The sequence below is a fragment of the Capricornis sumatraensis genome, chromosome 3, assembly GCF_032405125.1.
Source record: "Capricornis sumatraensis isolate serow.1 chromosome 3, serow.2, whole genome shotgun sequence".
NCBI lineage: Eukaryota > Metazoa > Chordata > Mammalia > Artiodactyla > Bovidae > Capricornis > Capricornis sumatraensis.
In genome coordinates, this window is record NC_091071.1 from 85,700,082 (window position 1) to 85,721,660 (window position 21,579).

At 36.2% G+C, this 21,579-nt stretch overlaps 1 protein-coding gene across 1 annotated transcript in view; it reads right to left on the reverse strand.

Moving 5' to 3' along the window:
- Window positions 1–2,013: 2,013 nt before the first annotated feature.
- The window catches only part of KCNJ3 (potassium inwardly rectifying channel subfamily J member 3), a 182,810-nt gene continuing 163,244 nt past the window's right edge, over window positions 2,014–21,579 (reverse strand). The window contains exon 3 of the mRNA XM_068969110.1: window positions 2,014–2,600. Coding sequence (XP_068825211.1) covers window positions 2,014–2,600 — 587 coding nt within the window. The remainder of the gene's footprint in view (window positions 2,601–21,579) is intronic.

Genomic DNA, 21,579 nt, shown 5'->3' on the forward strand with positions numbered 1-21,579 from the left:
TTTTAAGTGGTTGGACTAAATGATCCGTGCAGCTTTTTCCACTGATGACAAATATACTGTGCCCCTTGGGCCCCTTCTCGCTCTGCTACTATTTCATTTCCTATATCCAGCAAATAAGAAAGTTTGGGGGTAAAGGGTTAGGTCAGCCAGGTCTATTCACAGTGGATGGATGCCCCAAGTTGATCATTTTGCCAGTAACAATTCCCTGGTATATGTTTGCACCTGCAGAATTTGATTGATACAGAGGTAGCCAGAAGGTATTAATATTATTGTATCAATGGCAGAATTGTTGATGTAATAATTTTCCAATACGAAAATCATCACAGGATTGCTAAAAAGCGGGGAAATGGTGGGAGCCCAAACCAGCTATTAAGGATTTACATATTTATAAGGAGAAATAGATTAATTCTGGACAGACTTTAATTACAACACCCAAAGAAGTTTTATAGGAAAGTCCATGATATTCCAATAAGGAGCACTTATAAATTTTCATTAAAATCTCTACATTCCAAATCTTTATTTCGACTGTGTTCTTTTGAGGAATAGTTTTAATTCCCATTAATGAGTCATAAATATCAGACCTTTGGGTTAAAAAAATAGTACTGCTACACTTATTTTGGTAGGCCAGAGACCCAAGACACCAATAAATTGATTGTTTACTGAAACAAAACAAAGCAAAAAACTCACATGGGTAAAATGTCTTCAAGTTATCTGATTTTAAATTTTCTCAGGTATGTACAAAACATTCTGTCTGAATTGAGTGACAGGTATGGGATAAAACAGGTTGCCCAGGTGAGGAAAAAATCTGTCCTTTTATAACAAATGCCACAAACAAGAAAATGGCATAAAATGAGAGACACAATTAGACATACATATTTTATGCATAAATATCTATCATCTATTTCATTGTGTTGTTTTGTCTACTCAAGGATTAATTATTGGTTTTTAAAATGACAAAAGTTTGAGAAAAAGAGTGAAAAATATTACCAATTCACTCAGCTTGAAACAGGGACCATTCATTATGCAATTTCACACAGATTCCAATATATTCAATATTACTTGGCTACTGACTATTACAATGACTCAGCATTTGTTCAGAGCTCATATTTAAATTAGATCATATACAAAAGAGATTTCCAGACTTTAGTCCAGGAAAGGACCAACTCTCAAAATAAGCAATGTTTATTTTTTCCTCAGTACTAGCAACTTTTAAAAATCATTAGAAATTGTCAGTATATTAGTATGCTTCAAAATTTACATGTCAAATATATAATGGTTACATTTTTGCAGGGCCATAAGTAGCACATACTTGTATGACTCCCTCATATAAAGTACAACTGAAAACTTTCCAGGTCCTTAAACAGCAGAAAACATTAAATCAGATTTTAAAATGACAAATAATTTAAGGCTAAAATATTTGGTATTAATAATTAATGCCAGAAGCTTTCCTAGCCTAATAAAGTAAACATGCACAAGAACTACAACTTTGAACAAAACATCACAATTTTATAGATATATGTCTGTATGTGTGTGTATATATATATATGTATATATATATGTGTGTGTGTATATATAAAACTATGTGTACACACACACATATATATAGTTTTATCACCCTGAAAGCTATCAACTCATGTTTGGCTTAATATATATGTTAGAAATATTGTGGATAGTACCACCACTTTAAATATATATATACATTTTCCATAATATACAATATAAATATACCATCTATAAATCATGCCAGAAAACTAAATGCAAAATTTGCACATTATTGCATGCTTGATGTGATAATACATGCCCATTATTAAGAACTTCCTTCTGATGTCCTCCCTTTACAACATTTTCTTTCTGCACAGTAGCAATACTTGAAAAGGTAGGGTTTTCAAATATGCATATATGACTGGGAGAAAAAAATGTACCTTTCAAATTCCTTAGAGAGGAGTACCTCATCAGCCAAATATTGGACTATTACGAAATCAAACAATAACTAATGCCTGAAGGGGTGTTTTGTTATGTGAATCTATCAGAGTTCATTTTTCTTAATTTTGCTGGAAGATTGCCTTCCATCCTGGTTGCTCCTCCTGCCATCTTTTGAAGCTTTGGTGGCAAATCAGCCACTGACTGGCTCATGGGATCAGACAACATTTTGGTGGTTTTAGATACCAGTTTTTCTTCTGAGTTGCCAGGTACTGAACTTATTCGTTGAAGTTTCATGGGCAAATCGCCCAAGCTGTAGGCTTTTTCAGAAGTTGTAGAACTCATTCTCAAGAGTTTTTTGGGGAAGTCTTCTCTTCCAGTAATTTTCTGCAGCTTAGATGGAAGTTTGGTACTAATGTCATCAAGTCCATCTAAGCATTCCACAGAGTTATGTCTTTCTTTGCTGTTAGTTATGGCTGGTGCTATTAAAGGAGATGACATAAGGAGCATTTCCTCCTGTTCTTTCACACTGTAAGGTGGGGTGGGGACTTCAAATGTTGCATGGAACTGGGAGTAATCAACTTTAAAGAATCCTTCTTCTAAGGAAATTACAGGGAAAAAACGATGACCCCAGAGAACTTCATCTTCGGTGTACGATGTTCGAGCTTGACAAGTCATCCCTGAAAGCAAAAAGAAAGTATTTGATAAATCAGGCATAGCAGAAGCACATGTTCAGGAATTTTTCACAAAGGAATTCATTTTGCTTTCTTATTTAAACTCTGGACTGTTTATCTGAGTAGACTGAATATCGAATATGTTCAAAGTTGTGGTGTTAATAACTTTGATACATATACTTTGTTCCCATAAAAAATGAAGGGTACATTCAGTGTTTATATTTGAAGGATAGTATGTCAAAGCATTACTAATTGTTTATTATCGTAAACCAAAAGTAAAAATGGCACAGAACAGTGTCATAACGTATGTCTCTTCTACAAGGAGATAAAGTGGAAAAAAAAAAAAATCACACAGTCATTTTCCATCATTGAAGAAGCAATATGATATATGAAACAAACAAACCTGCCTTTGAATCCAAACTTTATGTCTGTGGAAACTTAAGGATATTTAGTTGATTGAGTACAGCTTTCTCTTCTGATGAGTAAAGCATAAAAAGCAATACCTATCTCCCAGGAATGCTGTGAGTATGAAATAAAATCACTCATGTTGTTGTTTAGTCGCTAACTTGTGTTCAACTCTGTGACCCCACGGACTGCAGCATGTCAGGCTTCCTTGTCCTTCTCTATCTCCTGAGGTTTGCTCAAACTCATGTCCATTGAGTTGGTAATGCCATCTAACCATTTCACCCTCTGTCACTGCCTTTATCTCCTGCCTTCAATCTTTCCCAGCATCAGTGTCTTTTCCAGTAGTTTGGCTGTTCCCATCAGGTGGCCAAAATATTGGACCTTCAGCTTCAGCATCAGTCAGTCTTTCCAATGAATATTCAGAGTTTATTTCCTCTAGGATTGATTTGATCTCCTTGCAGTCCAAGGGACTCTCAAGAGTCTTCTCGAGCACACTTCAAAAGCATTAATTCTTCAGTGCTCAGCTTTCTTTATGGTCCAAATCTCACATCTGTACATCACTACTGGAAAAACCATAGCTTTGATTATATGGAACTTTGTTGGCAAAGTGAGGTCTCTGCTTTTTAATATGCTGTCTAGGTTTATCATAGCTTTTCTTCCATGGAGCAAGCATCTTTTAATTTCATGGCTGCAGTCACTATCTACTGTGATTTTGGAACCCCCCAAAAATAAAATCTGTCACTGTTTCTACTTTTCCCCATCCATTTGCCATGAAGTGATGCGACCGGATGCCATGATCTTAATATTTTGAATGCTGAATTTAAGTCAGCTTTCACTCACATTTTTTTTCACCAGGTAAGCCCCCAAAGTACTCATATAGAAATGTAAAACATATCGTATAATGTCTAAAAATGGTTGCCTTTTATAAATGAGAGCATGATAACCATCTCAAGGATTTGCTAAATGAATAAAAGTTGAAAACATTTCTGTTGCATAATGTAAAGTTATGTACATCTTCCATCCATCTTCTTTAAGGCCAGAATGAACTTTTGCTCAAGTTTTAGAAACCTATAAAATCTGTACTCTGGGCCACTGTGATGTTACAAGTTCTATTCCTGCTGTAAAAGCTTTGGAAACTGGATGCTGCATATAAGATGTGAAATGTTGCTATTTGTATATTAATATTATGTTGCTTGGATATCATTTACCTTATGCTACTCTGATTTACTCAGCTCTGTTCTCATAAATCATATGTTAAGACTGAGTTACTGTCAAATCAGTCAACTTCAATATTCCTTTGTGAATATTCGAAATATATTAATAAATTAAAGCCATATATTATATTTCAGTTTTATATTCATCAAAAGGTACAATTTTCTGTATCGTTTGCAAAAATCATTACTGTCCTCTACCTTTACCATTAGACTTCTATTAAAGGCTATTAAACTGTAAAATAAAAGATGAATTTTAAAAATGCATCTCTTCAATAGTTAAGTATAATTTAAACAAGTAATGACAGTCTTTCTTCTTTCATTTCTATTCTCTTTTTGCCAATTTATAAATAATTTCTATTGTGTTTAAGCCTGGAATAGTTTGGATAAAGAGATACTCCTTTTTTCCCCTGACTAGTAATCACACATATAATACTAAGAATGAAGATAAAAGGCATAATTCAAAAATCTTATTGAAGAGAAATTAAATCATTCACTGAAATCCTTCCAAAATCTTACCTTATAATTATTATCAGTTCTATATGACCAGGAAATCAGTTGTTATGACATATATATTGGTTTTCTCCAGACAGCTTTTAAAGAAACTTATGGAGAAAATAAATGCTCATCTCAGGCACTATGTGAGGTGCTTTCTCTCCATATTATCTCTAATCATCAGTATTACCTTGCTAAGACAATCTTATGTCCATTTTAAAGAAAAGGAATGTAGTTCTCAGAGAGATTCAATCTCTTGCCCTCCTAGTACATAGATCTAGGAAGCTGAAAAGAAAAGACGTCAGAATTATTCTAACTTATGTTTTTCGTTGCTATTTTTACTTTGCCATGATGTCTCTGTTATTTTAGTTAGGAACCTGATTCTAAACAACTTATCAATCTCACCATTATGGTGGATATCTAATAGTGATCCAGTATTAGTCTTCATAATCTTTATCATATCAACAATAGCCCCCAGAAATATTTATTTATTTAAGCTGTGCTGGGTCTTTGTTAATATGCAGGTATTCCTCTAGTTGCCATGAGTGGGGGTCACTCTCTAGCTGTGGAGCATGAGTTTCTCGTTGCGGCAGCTCCTCTTGCTGTGGAGGGCATGCTGTCTTCAGTGGCTGTGGTGTGTGGGCTCAGCAGTGGTGGTTCCTAGGCTCTTGAGCACAGGCTCAATAGTTGAGTTGCACAGGCTTAGTTGCTCCACGGCATGTGGGATCCTCCCAGACCAGGGTTCGAACCCATGTCTCCTGCACTGGTGGGTGAATTCTTAACCACTGAGCCACCAGGGAAGCACTCCAACCTCCAGAAATATGTACAGTGAAAATAACAAAATAGTTTTAAAAATGATTTGTACATTTTATAGACATGCATACAGTAAGTAGCATTCTGTATTTTCAAACATTTCTAGCCTCTGACTAAATATTTCATGACAAAAAATTATAGATCATCACTTATTTAAAATGATAAAAAATGTATTTCCTGATATATCTACTTGGTTTAATTTCAAGATGTTTAAATATTGAACAAACTACTTAGAAAAACAAATACTGATGTTCTTATCCATTAGTATCAATATAGGAATATGAAAGTGAGTAAATACCTTTTATTCGTTTAGTTTAAAAGTACCCTTTAATTTTTCTCCAAGAGCAATCATTCTCAAGAATTCTTTATGAATGGTTTCCAGTATGGGGTATTAATTTAAATTAAAGAAAAATGATTATAAATATATACTTACTGTTAAGTGACAGTACTTCCCTTACAACCTCATTTTAATTTTAAAAACACACCACTGAAAATTGATAGTGGGTGGGATTATCTGACAGGAGGGCATATATAACTAACTCGGTATTTACTTTTGGAACATAGACCTGTGTGCTTGTCCTTTGATCACTATAATGTATGTATATATTAACAGCTGAAGTAAATTCATATCATGAACTTTGTTCAATTATTTCTAACAATAGAGTACATACTGAAACAAAATTGGATTCCTATCACCATCTAAGCCCATATTTAGTGACCCTTTTTTAACATTAGGAAAGGTCTATGAAATTAAAAAATCAAAATACTGTCTCCATTACTTATTATAATATACAGCATTGCTGATCCGCAATGCCTACCCTGAGTTGTTTATTATGAAGTTATCAGAAAGCAGAGAGAGAAACTTAAATGGAAGGAAAAAAATGGGGAAATAAAATCTTGTAAAGTTTTCATTTTGAGGAAACAGGACTGTTAACTGAGGTGATATGACATCTACAATGGAAACAGGTATTTCAAATTCAGATATTTGTTTGCATAAAAATACCTGTAAGCTTTGTTACTAAATTGCCAGTGGTTAATTCTGACTGAAAAAGAGGGTGGTAATTTTATTCTACTATATGAAGTTGACTTTACTTCCTTCCATAGCGAACTAATACTTGTGAGGCAATATCTTTATATAATTGAAACATATATAAATGGCTTCCTAATACACTACTAAACAGCTTGTAGAAATCACTTAAAGCTCTCTGAGCTTCAGTTTACTCTTCTATGTAGTAAGGATAACAGTATCCTCTGAGCTACTGAGAGTTTGAGATAAGTGAAGTGTCTAAAACAGTACTTGGTATTAGACAATGCTCAATCATAACTACTTTTTTTTTTTAAATCATTCTGTGGGTGATCATTTGTATTTCCTGTTTTTCCTAGACATTAGTGATAAAGCATTATTATAACTGGACAATTTTGACATATTAGTAATTTGTCCCATATTAGTAATATAGGAAATGTACTTAAAATTGCTAGGTATCACACAGCAATTTTCTTTTGAAATGGTGAATTAAAATCTGAAATATTTAAAAATGCAGAAAAAGATATGTTACTCATCTTCCCAATTTTTAGGGTTTCTCAACATTTTCCACCTAATTATCTAGAATAGCACAGGAGACTAAGAGTGGAAACTTGGGGTGTACTAAAAAGGCCATGACAAGGTAAGTGACCACAATCCACTATAAACTTGGGTAATGAAGGACATTTGCAGAACTTTAACCTTTGTTTGTTCTTCTTCTGTACCTTTTACCCTGTCATTAAAAGTAGGTACACAAATATCAGAAATTTCCAATTCAACAACATCATTTTTAAAAAATCTGGTTTCACTTCAGAATATTAATGCACAATCAATGTATGGATAATGACATTCTAAACTGAATAACAGGGAAATGTCTATGATGGTCAGTCTGTAGTTTAGACAATGTGCTAAGACATAATTGATAAACGACTTCTTTTTACAATTATCCCAAATAAGTAACACCCAAAACGGTGTTGAAAAAAAAAAAGAACACAGAATCCAAGAGATGATTTAATGCAAACATAACTGTTTTCTAAGAACATGTATATATCATAGTATTCATCCTTCTTGAATGCTTTAACTTACGATATTCCTGCTCCCAGCCGAATTATTTAAAAATAATCCATGCTTGGAATCGTAATTACAAATGCCATTTGAATCAAAATAAATGCAGGTGAAAAGATACTATCTGATTGCGCCTCTTAACTTGCAATGCAACTGTTTGCATGTTTTAACCAGATTCCAGACTTGAACAAATGTGATGAAAATCAACACAAGCTCATCTCTGTGGAAACTGGCAAAGCAACAGATGCTGCTTTAACTGGAAATAGCTGGGACTTTTGAATCCTGGGATGAAAAACATTTTGTGAAAAAATGACTTATCTGTTCATTGATTCATGGACAAAGAAATTATATATTATTTTTTAATATATTAAAAATTATTATTTATTCCAAAGTCAGTGTTTTAATTTAAAATGATAGAGGCAATTGTAGTCTAATCTTTTTATTTTTGACTTTTCTTTTTCCTGATTCTGCCTTTATATCACTAAGTTCATTTCCTTAACTAAATTGAATGTTCATTCAGATAAGAAGTGTGAAAGCTTTTAAAGTAAAAATGGTAAAGTGAGTTGTTACCTGATAAGTCTTTAATTAAACTATCAGAATATCTCTAAGTTAGCTGTCCTCTGTTGCCTCTTCTGGCCAGCCGTGATACATATGTCACCTACATGCAGTGGGTATGTGATAGTTAAATACAGTATTACCACAGTCTAAGGTGAGTGGGTATTGTGATACAAAAATACCAAATAATCAATAACTTCTACACCGTGGAAGCTTAACCTAAACCTTACTCAAAATAGAAGTTGATGAGAGAGAAAGAGGGGTGGAGGGTTAGAAATTCTTCAGCAATGGTGGTTGTGACTGTGATTTATCATGTGTGTAATAAAAAGAAAGACAAAAACAGAACTCCTTTAAATAAGCCATGACATAATAATAATAATAATAAATAACATTGCTATAAGACTTACTGTGTGTCAAATATCATTCTAAGCACTTTTCAGAATCTTCACAACTCCTTAAAGAAAGTATGTGAATCTCAGCTCTACCACTAATTAACGTATGATCTTAAAAAAAATCTACTAAATCTCTTAAACTTCAATTTCATCATCTGTAAAATTAAAGACACTTGCTCCTTGGAAGAAAAGCTCTGACCAACCTAGATAGTGTGATAAAAGCAGAGACATTACCTTGCTGATAAAGGTCCATCTAGTCAAAGCTATGGTTTTTCCAGTGGTTATGTATGGATGTGAGAGTTGGACAAAGGAAGGCTGAGTGCCAAAGAATTGATGCTTTTGAACTGTAGTGTTGGAGAAGACTCTTGAGAGTCCCTTGGACAGCAAGGAGATCCAACCAGTCAATCCTAAAGGAAATCAACCCTGAATATTCATTGGAAGGACTGATGCTGAAGCTCCAACACTTTGGCCACCTGATGTGAAGAGCTGGCTCATTAGAAAAGACCATGATGCTGGGAAAGACTGAAGGCAGGAGGAGAAGGGGATGACAGAGGACGAGATGGTTGGATGGCATCACCGACTCAATGGACATGAGTTTGAGCAAGCTCTGGGAGATGATGAAGGAAGGACAGGGAAGCCTGGCATTCTGCAGTCCATGGGGTTGCAACGACTGAGTGACTGAACAAATATTTGCACCTGAATATTCTGAGAATTAAATGAAATTAATTAATAAATATATGTAATTAAGTTATATTTATGTAACTTACTTGTATAATTAAATTATATATATATATATATAATTATATATATCATTATAATTATAAAAATATATATATAGCTTGTGCAATAAAAATTTGTCACTTTCATCCAGAAGACTTAGAGGCTATACAACTCTAGAAATTTCATTATACATTTATACACACACAGCTGAAATATTTAGCCAAGTTACATCTTTTTGTTTCTTAATTCTACCCTCTTAGTCTATTTTGTCTTTAAATTGGCAGTGGTTTTTGTAAGTGAGTTGACTAATAGCTTAGCATGCATGTCATGTGCTATGGAAGTGAAGTGAAAGTTGCTCAGTCATGTCCGACTCTTTGTGATCCCATGGATTATACAGTCCATGGAATTTTCCAGGCCAGAATACTGGAGTGGGGAGCCTTTCCTTTCTCCAGAGGATCTTCCCAGCCCAGAGATCCCACCCAGGTCTCCCACATTAAAGGCAGATTCTTTACCAGCTGAGCCACCAGGGAAGCCCAAGAATACTGGAGAGGGTAGCCTATCCCTTCTCCAGCTGATCTTCCCAACCCAGGAATCAAACTGGGGTCTCCTGCATTGCAGGCGGATTCTTTACCAACTGAGCTATCAGGGAAGCCCATGTGCTATATCACAAAGTAATTTCCTAGTCTGCCCTATGCACTGCTCTGAGGATTATTGAATAAGGTCTGTAGCTGTGCCATTCCTAAAGTACTTCCAAAATTTCACCAATCACCCAAGATGTAACAACTGTAAATCTCACTTGGCATTCTCTGCATGCTCCCTATTGTGTTGCACTGAGCTGAACTCTAAAGGATAAAGGTTCTGAGGAAGCATATGATGTTTGGGGCTTTATTTTGTTTACAAAGCATAACGACCCTGTGTACACTGCTACTCGATAATACTAAGGTCATGGCATCAGGCTCTTCTGGGATATATGTTGCAAAGTTCCTAAGAATGCATCATTGGCTTCCAAACACTGCAGTTTTCAAAAAGATGTATGTCTTTAAAGCTCAGCATATTTTGATCAGACAGACTTTGGTAAGATGTTTCTGGCATACATTCAACCAAATATTATCCTCTATTATTTACAAGCACTTGGTCTTACAATGTGCTCACAGACATCAAATTGCTATTATTGCCTAAGTTAGGTCAAAGTCCAATAATTAAATAAATAAATAAAAACACAAGAAGAAAAAAACAATTATATTTGTTAGAGAATAAAGTGTAAATAGAACATTTAGCAATAAATGTTTCAAATGAATTACTTTAGATTTCTGAGTTCCCAGAAGAACAAAAGAAAATAGATTTTTATCCAATTCCAACAGAACAAAATGTTAGCTTCCCAGAAAGGAATATAAGTACAGGTCCTAAGGGTCAATGGCAGATGGAATATATGATGCAGAATTCATTATCATACTGATGAAAATATAGTTAAGAGAATCAGGGTAATATTAAGTAAAAGGACATGGGCCTTGAATATAAACAAGACTGTTGCTGTTTTAACCACTCGTTAGTAAGTCCTTGCGGAGAAGGCATGGGCATCCCACTCCAGTATTCTTGCCTGGAAAATCCCATGGATGGTGGAGCCTGGAAGCCTGTAGTCCATGGGGTCGCTGAGGGTAGGACATGACTGAGCGACTTCACTTTTACTTTTCACTTTGATGCATTGGAAAGAAAATGGCAACCCACTCCAGTGTTCTTGCCTGGAGAATCCCAGGGATAGGGGAGCCTGGTGGGCTGCCGTCTATGGGGTCACACAGAGTCGGACACGACTGAAGTGACTTAGCAGCAGCAGTAGCAGTAAGGCCTTGGGCATACTATTTTAATGATCTGAATTTTGATTACTAAAAACACCCAATAGTAATAGGGATAAAAATATAATATTTATAAAGCTATTATGATTATATTATCTAGCTGATGGGTTTACCATATATCTGATAAATAATAAAGGTTCAATAATTGGTAGCTATTATCAATTATTATTATTATTAATGTTCCAACTAGATAAAAGATCATTTTATTTCAATTCTTTAGTGAACACTTCTTTAGGATCAACTCAAGGTAAATGAAATAATTTTCATCTTGTTCCTATTAATCTGATATATTCCAGGTTGTTTATATTTATCTAGAATATGAGGGAAGATATATTACTGCATACATAATAAAGTGAGTCAAGTCTAGCACAGTTAACCTGGACTGCCCTGCACAAATGTGACTAACTTTACAGCAGCAACTATTCCCCTCAAAATACAATTAAATTCTCTACTTTGTTGACAAGGCACACTCCACACTCACTTCATATAGAAGCACTGTAGAATTTAAAGGATATATTTTCAAATGATTATCATTCCCTTAACTAACTGGAAATGTTCAATTCTTGCATATCTTTTTCTGTTTTTCTTTCATGGCATCTATTAAGCATTCTTTCTTGCACTAACAACTACAGAATCAAAGCTACCTAAATCCATTCATGCTATTGTTTTCTCCTGTTAAGATATGATTTTTAGCTTCTGAAATATCTTAATAGTATAGGTATAATGTAACCTAATTACTATTAGGAATATACCAATATATAGTAAAATACCCCATATTATTAGACTGAAATAATAAAAGATACTTTTCAAAGGGAAAAATGTAATAGAGTTTTAGCTTAAAAGAAAACAGAATATCTTTCAGATAATGCTGGAAGAAATAGAGGGAAACAAGGGAATGGGAAAGACTAGAGATCTCTTCAAGAAAATTAGAGATATCAAGGGAATATTTCATGCAAAGATGGGCACAATAAAGGACACAAATGGTATGGACCTAGCAGAAGCATAATATATTAATTAAACATGGGAAGAATACACAGAAGAATTATACAAAAAAAGATCTTAGTGATAAGTGGTAAGGCCATTCACCTAGAGCCAGACATCCTGGAATGTGAAGTCAAGTGGGTCTTAGAAGCATCAGTAGTAACAAAGCTAATGGAGGTGATGGAATTCCAGTGTAACTATTTAAAATCCTATATGATGATGCTGTGAAAGTGCTGCACTCAACATGCCAGCAAATTTGGAAAATTCAGCAGTGGTCACAGGACTGGAAAACGTCAGTGTTGATTCCAATCCTAAAGAAAGACAAAGCCAAAGAATGTTCAAACTACCACACAATTGCACACATCTCACAAGCTAGAAAAGTAATGCTCAGAATTCTCCAAGCTAGGCTTCAACAGTACGTGAACCGTGAAATTCCAGATGTTCAAGCTGGTTTTAGAAAAGGCAGAGGAACCAGAGATCAAATTGCCAACATCCTCTGGAGCATGGAAAAAGCAAGAGAGTTCCAGAAAAACATCTATTTCTGGTTTATTGACTATGCCAAAGCCTTTGACTGTGTGGATCACAATAAATTGTGGAAAATTCTGAAAGAGATGGGAATACCAGACCACCTGACCTGCCTCCTGAGAAACCTATATGCAGATCAGGAAGCAACAGTTAGAACTGGACATGGAATAAGGAACTGGTTCAAAATTAGGAAAGGAGTACATCAAGGCTGTATGTTGTCACTCTGCTTATTTAACTTATATGTAAAGTACATCATGAGAAATACCAGGCTGGGTGAAGCACAAGATGGAATGAAGACTACTGGGAGAAAAATCAATAACCTCAGATATGCAGATGACCCCACCTTTATGGGAGAAAGTGAAGAGGAATTAATGAAGTTTATCACTTCATGGCAACTAGATGGGGAAACAATGGAAAGAGCAAGAAACTTTCTATTGGGGGGTTCCAAAATCACTGCAGATGGTGACTGCAGCCTTGAAACTAAAAAACTCTTGATCCTTGGAAGAAAAGCTGTCACCAACCTAGACAGCATATTGTAAAGCAGAGACATTACTTGGCCAAAAAAGTCCGTCTAGTCAAAGCTATGGTTTTTCCAGTAGTTGTGTATGGATGTGAGAGTTGGACTATAAAGGCTGAGTACCAAAGAATTGATGCTTTTGAACTGTGGTGTTGGAGAAGACTCTTGAGAGTCCCTTGGACTGCAAGGAGATCCAACCAGTCCATCCTAAAGGAAATCAGTCCTTGAATATTCATTGGAAGAACTGATGCTGAAGCTGAAACTTCAATACTTTGGCCACCTGATGAGAAGATCTGATTGATTGGAAAAGACCCTGATGCTTGGAAAGATTGAAGGCAGGAGGAGAAGGGGACAACAGAGGATAACAAATGAGGATGCTGCATGCCATCACCAACTCAATACACGTGAGTTTGAGTAAGCTCTGGGAGTTGGTGATGGAGAGCGAAGCCTGGCGTGCTGCAGTCCATGGCATCACAAAGAGTCGTACATGACTAAGTGACTGAACTAAAATGAATTGAATACTGGAATTTAAGCAACAGCTTGTCCACTGATACATGACAAAGTATGTTGCAGTCCAGATATAAACTCAAAACTCCAAATCCAGAGCCAGTCTTTTTAACCTCTATGATACTCTTCTCTGGTTTTCTTAAATGGATGACTTTCCTATTAGTTAAGTACTGTTTTCCATATATACTGCTTAGTTTATGCTATTTTGACTGCTTGAATTGTCCTCTACCATCTCTCTACCTGTTGACGTAATTCCTCATATTTAAAGAGGAGAGTGAAATGGTACCTCATTGTGGTCTTGATTGCATTTCTCTGATAATGACTGATGTTGAGCATCTTTTCATGTGTTTGTTAGCCATCCATATGCCTTCTTTGGAGAAATGTCTATTTAGTTCTTTGGCCCATTTTTTGATTGGGTCGTTTATTTTTCTGGAATTGAGCTGGATAAGTTGCTTGTATATTGTTGAGATTAGTTGTCTGTCAGTTGCTTCATTTGCTATTATTTTCTCCCATTCCGAAGGCTGTCTTTTCATGTTGCTTATAGGTTCCTTTGTTGTGCACAAACTTTTAATTTTAATTAGATCCCATTTGTTTATTTTTGCTTTTATTTCCAGTATTCTGGGAGGTGGATCATAGAGGATCCTGCTGTGATTTATGTCGGAGAGTGTTTTGCCTATGTTCTCCTCTAGGAGTTGTATAGTTTCTGGTCTTACATTTAGATCTTTAATCCATTTTGAGTTTATTTTTGTGAATGGTGTTAGAAAGTGATCTAGTTTCATTCTTTTACAAGTGGTTGACCAGTTTGCTGGAGAGGGTGTGGAGAAAAGGGAACCCTCTTACACTGTTGGTGGGAATGCAAACTAGTACAGTCGCTATGGAGAACAATGTGGAGATTCCTTAAAAAACTGGAAATAGAACTGCCTTATGACCCAGCAATCCCATTGCTGGGCATACACACTGAGGAAACCAGAATTGAAAGAGACACATGTACCCCAATGTTCATCGCAGCACTGTTTATAATAGCTAGGACATGGAAACAACCTAGATGTCCCTCAGCAGATGAATGGATAAGAAAGTTGTGGTACATATACACTATGGAGTATTACTCAGTCATTAAAAAGAATACATTTGAATCAGTTCTAATGAGGTGGATGAAACTGGAGCCGATTATACATAGTGAAGTAAGCCAGAAAGAAAAACACCAATACAGTATACTAACACATATATATGGAATTTAGAAAGATGGTAATAATAACCCTATATGTGAGACAGCAAAAGAGACACAGATGTATAGAACAGTCTTTTGGACTCTGTGGGAGAGGGAGAGGCTGGGATGATTTTGGAGAATGGCATTGAAACATGTATACTATCATGTAAGAAATGAATAGCTAGTCTAGGTTCGATACAGGATACAGGATGCTTGGGGCTGGTGTACTGGGATGACCCAGAGAGATGATATGGGGAGGGTGGTGGGAGGGGGGTTCAGGGTTGGGAACTCATGTACACCTTTGGTAGATTCATGTCAATGTATGACAAAACCTATACAGTATTGTAAAGTAAAAAAATAAAATTTAAATTAAAAAAAATAATAAAATATAAAAAAAAGAAAACAGAAAAAAAAAGAGGAGAGTGAAAAAGTTGGCTTAAAGCTCAACATTCAGAAAACTAAGATCATAGCATCCAGTCCCATCACTTCATGGCAAATAGATGAGAAAACAGTGGAAACAGTGGCTGACTTTATTTTGGGGGGCTTCAAAATCACTGCAGATGGTGATTGCAGCCATGAAATTAAAAGACGCTTACTCCTTGGAAGGAAAGTTATGACCAACCTAGACAGCATATTAAAAAGCAGAGACATTACTTTGCCAACAAAGGTCTGTCTAGTCAAGGCTATGGTTTTTCCAGTAGTCATGTATGGATGTGAGAGTTGGACTATAGAGAAAGCTGAGCACTGAAGAATTGATGCTTTTGAACTGTGGTGTTGGAGAAGACTCTTGAGAGTCCCTTGGACTGCAAGGAGATCCAACCAGTCCATCCTAAAGGAGATCAGTCCTGGCTGTTCATTGGAAGGTCTGATGTTGAAGCTGAAACTCCAATACTTTGGCCACCTCATGCAAAGAGTTGATTCATTGGAAAAGACTCTGATGCTGCAAGGGATTGGGGACAGGAAGAGAAGGGGACAACAGAGGATGAGATTGCTGGATGGCATCACCAACTCGATGGACATGAGTTTGAGTCAACTCCGGGAATTGGTGGTGGACAGGGAGGCCTGGCGTGCTGCAATTCATGGGGTCACAAAGAGTTGGACACGACTGAGTGACTGAACTGAACTAAACTGAACTTGAAGTTCAGATCAAATGTCATTAATTCTATGGAGTTTACCTAACAGGATTTTTCTACTTTAATTTACTATGTTTTAAATGTGTCTTATTTTCATGTTCATATGCACATATACACACATTCACATTCTTTGACAAGTAGGTGTATTAAATATCTCAATGACACACACACATATATACATATTAATCGATGATAAAGTTTAACATTTATTAATTTGTTAAGCATCTCCTTTCTGCCAGGCACTCTTCTAGATGCTGAATTACAAGGTGTTATGGCAATGATGAAAGATCAACACTCTCAACCTCCATGTTTAAACCCAAGCTTTTGGGTACTTCCCTGGCAGTCCAATGGTTATGACCCTGCTCATCCACTGCAGAGGGCACAGGTTTGATTCCTGGATGGGGAACAGGGATCCCATATGCCACAGACTACATTTTTCTGCCACGGAGCCAGAAAAATTTAAAACATAAATAAAAGAAAAAGCAATTTGTCTTTTAGGATGCAGTGGAATACCACATTTACATTTTCAATTAAAAATAAAAAAAAATAAACCTAGTCTGAAAAATGACTAGTAGTCTACCACACAGTTCACAGCCACTATGTGAAAAAAAAAAAACATTCTGGGGTGAGGTCAGATTTGTGCATACATTCAGCTATGTAAGGGCACAACCAATTGTACCTGAATTTAGGATACAGTTCGTTTTTATGCAGTGATAAGTAATGGAGAAATCACATATTTGATCCATATTTACTATGTACCTTACACTGTATATGTCCCCTGGTGGCTCAGAGGGTAAAGCGTCTGCCTGCAATGCAGGAGACCTGGGTTCGATCCCTGGGTCAGTAAGATCCCCTGGAGAAAGAAATGGCAACCCTCTCCAGTATTCTTGCCTGGAGAATTCTGCGGACGGAGGAGTCTGGTAGGCTACAGTCCACGGGATCACAAACAGCCAGACACGACTGAGCAACTTCACTTTTTGTTCATTCATTATGGTTACAGACAAATATTAGAGTAAGCTTCTTAAGAGAACTCTTTATCAACATAACATTGCTAGTATCCAACACTGTGCCTGTATTGGATGCCTAATGCTTTCTTCAGAAGAGACAGTAAAAGGAATAGAGGAAAGTGATGAATGGGAAGGCCAAAACGGCAGTGCAAGAAAAGTCAACTTTTTGAATGAACAAAGTTTCCATACACATGGATAATTTATTCACCACCAGGAGAGACTGTAGTCAACAAAATGGAAGGGATATAACTGCAGTATAGATACATATAATATGACAATATTGATTACCTTCTATGCTTTTAAGGTGATGATCTATTAATTAGTTCAACACATGAACTCAAAAATCCACTTTGAAATAACTATATTAAGAGCTTCTTATTTTGATTAGTAAAGTAGGAAGGGGAAAATCTTAAAATATATTATATATAATGACTATGTATTATATATAATCACTATGAATGATTCCTGCACAAAGAAGCAAGACATACTTGCTAATAAATTATATTCAATGATAATCAGTCATTTTTTTCCTTTCATTCTTGTGAAATTATACACTGATAGATATACAACTAGATACATCTACTAGAGGTTAGGTTTATCTCCACTTAACCATTAAGTATTATGATAATTAAATTACTTGAATATTTTGATACACTTGAATATGTGACCTCTAGTTATAGCTAAAGTTTTGAAGAAACTACCCCTTATGCAACTATAACTGATCACCTTAGAAAATGGAGACAATCCATTTTTATCGGATATTTGAAAACTTATTTTCCCTTTAATTCATGAGATTGACTTTTTATATAGGTTGCTATATCTTTTTGCATCACAAACTACGGCTATTTTTTAAACATCTTCTTTGGCAGAAATTCAAATACATTTTGTTTGCTTGCAGGCTTAGAACAGAGCCTGAATAAATATTTGCAATTCAGTGGTTGTGCTGGTTCTACGCTTTGCAGTAAAAGGTCAGAGAATTTTGCTTCTAATTTTGTTGTTGTTATTTACAAAGCCTAAATGAAAAATAAAGTCCCTAAAATTTTATGAGAACTATTACAGAGTAGCTTTTATTTTAGGAGTGAAAAACTCCACATCACAGTAATAATCACAAATATATATTTTATAGGAAAATGATTGGTTTGAACACATATACACAAGTCTTTTGAATAATCTATTTATCTTCCACGACACACAGTAATAATCACAAATATATGATATTTTATAGGAAAATGATTGGTTTGAACACATATACACAAGTCTTTTGAATAATCTATTTATCTTCCATGACATAAGCAGGTATTTAAAAGTCAAACTATTAAAGGTTTCCTTAAACTACATTGTTTCTCGTCTCCATGAATAACACTTTAAACTATTTGAAATAAAAAAAAAAAATCACTTCAAGTAAAAAGTCATATATAAAAATGCTAAGGCAAATAACATATGAGATGTGAACAGTAACTTCCTTAAATTGACATTTTCAGAAGAAGCCAAACTTTGTAGCTTTATGCTAAAATTATAGCTCAACTCCTAAGGCACCCTAAATTTTTTCCAATGTTTTAAGTAAAAAATGATCTCTCTACAGCATTTCGTTAATGAAGGGAACCATGATATAAAGGACAAATTCTCAACTAGTGACCCCCCACAGTGGTCCCCAATGGTTTGGTGAACTTGTGGGGAAATTTTATCATATATATCTTTGCAGAAACTTTGGACATTTATAAACAGAATTATTTATATCATATAAATGATGCTCGGTATATAATATATAAAACTGTCTAATATTCAAATACTTCTTAATATTAAAAAGATCTAAATTATGACCTAATTGACATTGTACAGGAGACAGGGATCAAGACCATCCCCATGGAAAAGAAGTGAAAAAAGCAAAATGGCTGTCTGGGGAGGCCTTACAAACAGTTGTGAAAAGAAGAGAAGTGAAAAGCAAAGGAGAAAAGGAAAGATATAAGCATCTGAATGCAGAGTTCCAAAGAACAGCAAGGAGACATAAGAAAGCCTTCTTCAGTGGTCAATGCAAAGAAATAGAGGAAAACAACAGAATGGCAAAGACTAGAGATCTCTTCAAGAAAATTAGAGATACCAAGGGAATATTTCATGAAAAGATGGGCTCGATAAAGGACAGAAATGGTATGGACCTAACAGAAGCAGAAGATATTAAGAAGAGGTGGCAAGAATACACAGAAGAACTGTACAAAAAAGATCTTCACGACCCAGATAATTACGATGGTGTGATCACTCATCTAGAGCCAGACATCCTAGAATGTGAAGTCAAGTGGGCCTTAGAAAGCATCACTACGAACAAAGCTAGTGGAGATGATGGAATTCCAGTTGAGTTATTTCAAATCCTGAAAGATGATGCTGTGAAAGTGCCGCACTCAATATGCCAGCAAATGTGGAAAACTCAGCAGTGGCCACAGGACTGGAAAAGGTCAGTTTTAATTCCAATCCCAAAGAAAGGTAATGCCAAAGAATGTTCAAACTACTGCAAAATTGCACTCATCTCAGTTCATTTGCTCAGTCGTGTCCAACTCTTTGTGACCCCATGAATCGCAGCATGCCAGGCCTTCCTGTCCATCACCAACTCCCGGAGTTCACTCAGACTCACGTCCATCGAGTCAGTGATGCCATCCAGCCATCTCATCCTCTGTTGTCCCCTTCTCCTCCTACCCCCAATCCCTTCCAGCATCAGTCTTTTCCAATGAGTCAACTCTTCATATGAGGTGGCACAAGTACTGGAGTTTCAGCTTCAGCATCATTCCTTCCAAAGAAATCCCAGGGCTGATCTCCTTCAGAATGGACTGGTTGCATCTCCTTGCAGTCCAAGGGACTCTCAAGAGTCTTCTCCAACACCACAGTTCAAAAGCATCAATTCTTCGGTGCTCAGCCTTCTTCACAGTCCAACTCTCACATCCATACATGACCACAGGGAAAACCATAGCCTTGACTAGACGGACCTTAGTTGGCAAAGTAATGTCTCTGCTTTTGAATATGCTATCTAGGTTGGTCATAACTTTTCTTCCCAGGAGTAAGTGTCTTTTAATGTTAGTAAAGAAATGCTCAAAATTCTCCAAGCCAAGCTTCAGCAATACGTGAACCATGAACTTCCTGATGTTCTAGCTGGTTTTAGAAAAGGCAGAGGAACCAGAGATCAAATTGCCAACATCATGGAAAAAGCAAGAGAGTTCCAGAAAAACATCTATTTCTGCTTTATTGACTATGCCAAAGCCTTTGACTGTGTGGATCACAATAAACTGTGGAAAATTCTGAAAGAGATGGAAATACCAGACCACCTGACCTGCCTCTTGAGAAATCTGTATGCAGGTCAGGAAGCAACAGTTAGAACTTGACATAGAAAAACAGACTGGTTTCAAATAGGAAAAGGAGTACGTCAAGGCTGTATATTGTCACTCTGCTTATTTAAGTTCTATGCAGAGTACATCATGAAAAACACTGGACTGGAAGAAACACAAGCTGGAATCAAGATTGCCGGGAGAAATATCAGTCACCTCAGATATGCAGATGACACCATCCTTATGGCAGAAAGTGATGAGGAACTAAAACGTCTCTTGATGAAAGTGAAACAGGAGAGTGAAAAAGTTGGCATAAAGCTCAACATTCAGAAAACGAAGATCATGGCAACTGGTACCATCATTTTATGGGAAATAGATGGGGAAACAGTGGAAACAGTGTCAGACTTTATTTTTTTGGGCTCCAAAATCACTGCAGATGGTGACTGCAACCATGAAATTAAAAGACGCTTACTCCTTGGAAGCAAAGTTATGACCAACCTAGATAGTATATTTAAAAGCACAGACATTACTTTGCCGACTAAGGTCTGTCTAGTCAAGGCTATGCTTTGTTCTGTGGTCATGTGTGGATTTGAGAGTTGGACTGTGAAGAAGTCTGAGTGCCGAAGAATTGATGCTTTTGAACTGTGGTGTTGGAGAAGACTCTTGAGAGTCCCTTGGACTGCAAGGAGATCCAACCAGTCCATTCTGAAGGAGATCAACCCTGGGATTTCTTTGGAAGGAATGATGCTAAAGCTGAAACTCCAGTACTTGTGCTACCTCATGCGAAGAGTTGACTCACTGGAAAAGACTCTGACGCTGGGAGGGATTTGGGGCAGGAGGAGAAGGGGACGCCCGAGGTTGAGATGGCTGGATGGCATCACTGACTTGATGGACGCGAGTCTGAGTGAACTCCAGGAGATGGTGATGGACAGGGAGGCCTGGCGTGCTGCGATTCATGGGGTCGCAAAGAGTTGGACACGACTGAGCAACTGAATTGAACTAAAGAAGAGAAAGAGAAAGGAGAAAAGGCAAGTAAATTAATCCACTTGTAATATTAGGACCCAAGCTCTTTGGATGGATGCCCACTTAATGAAACATAAGATAGAATTAATAACTGGTAAAGAAGAGGCTCATTTTGTGACCATACATACCTACAGGTATCAGTTTTTAGATGAATCATCATCAGAAACTACATTCTCAAATATTCTGCCAGTTTTAACAGACTTGCAGCTATTGATGTTTATACTTCGATACATGACTTTGTGAACAAGAT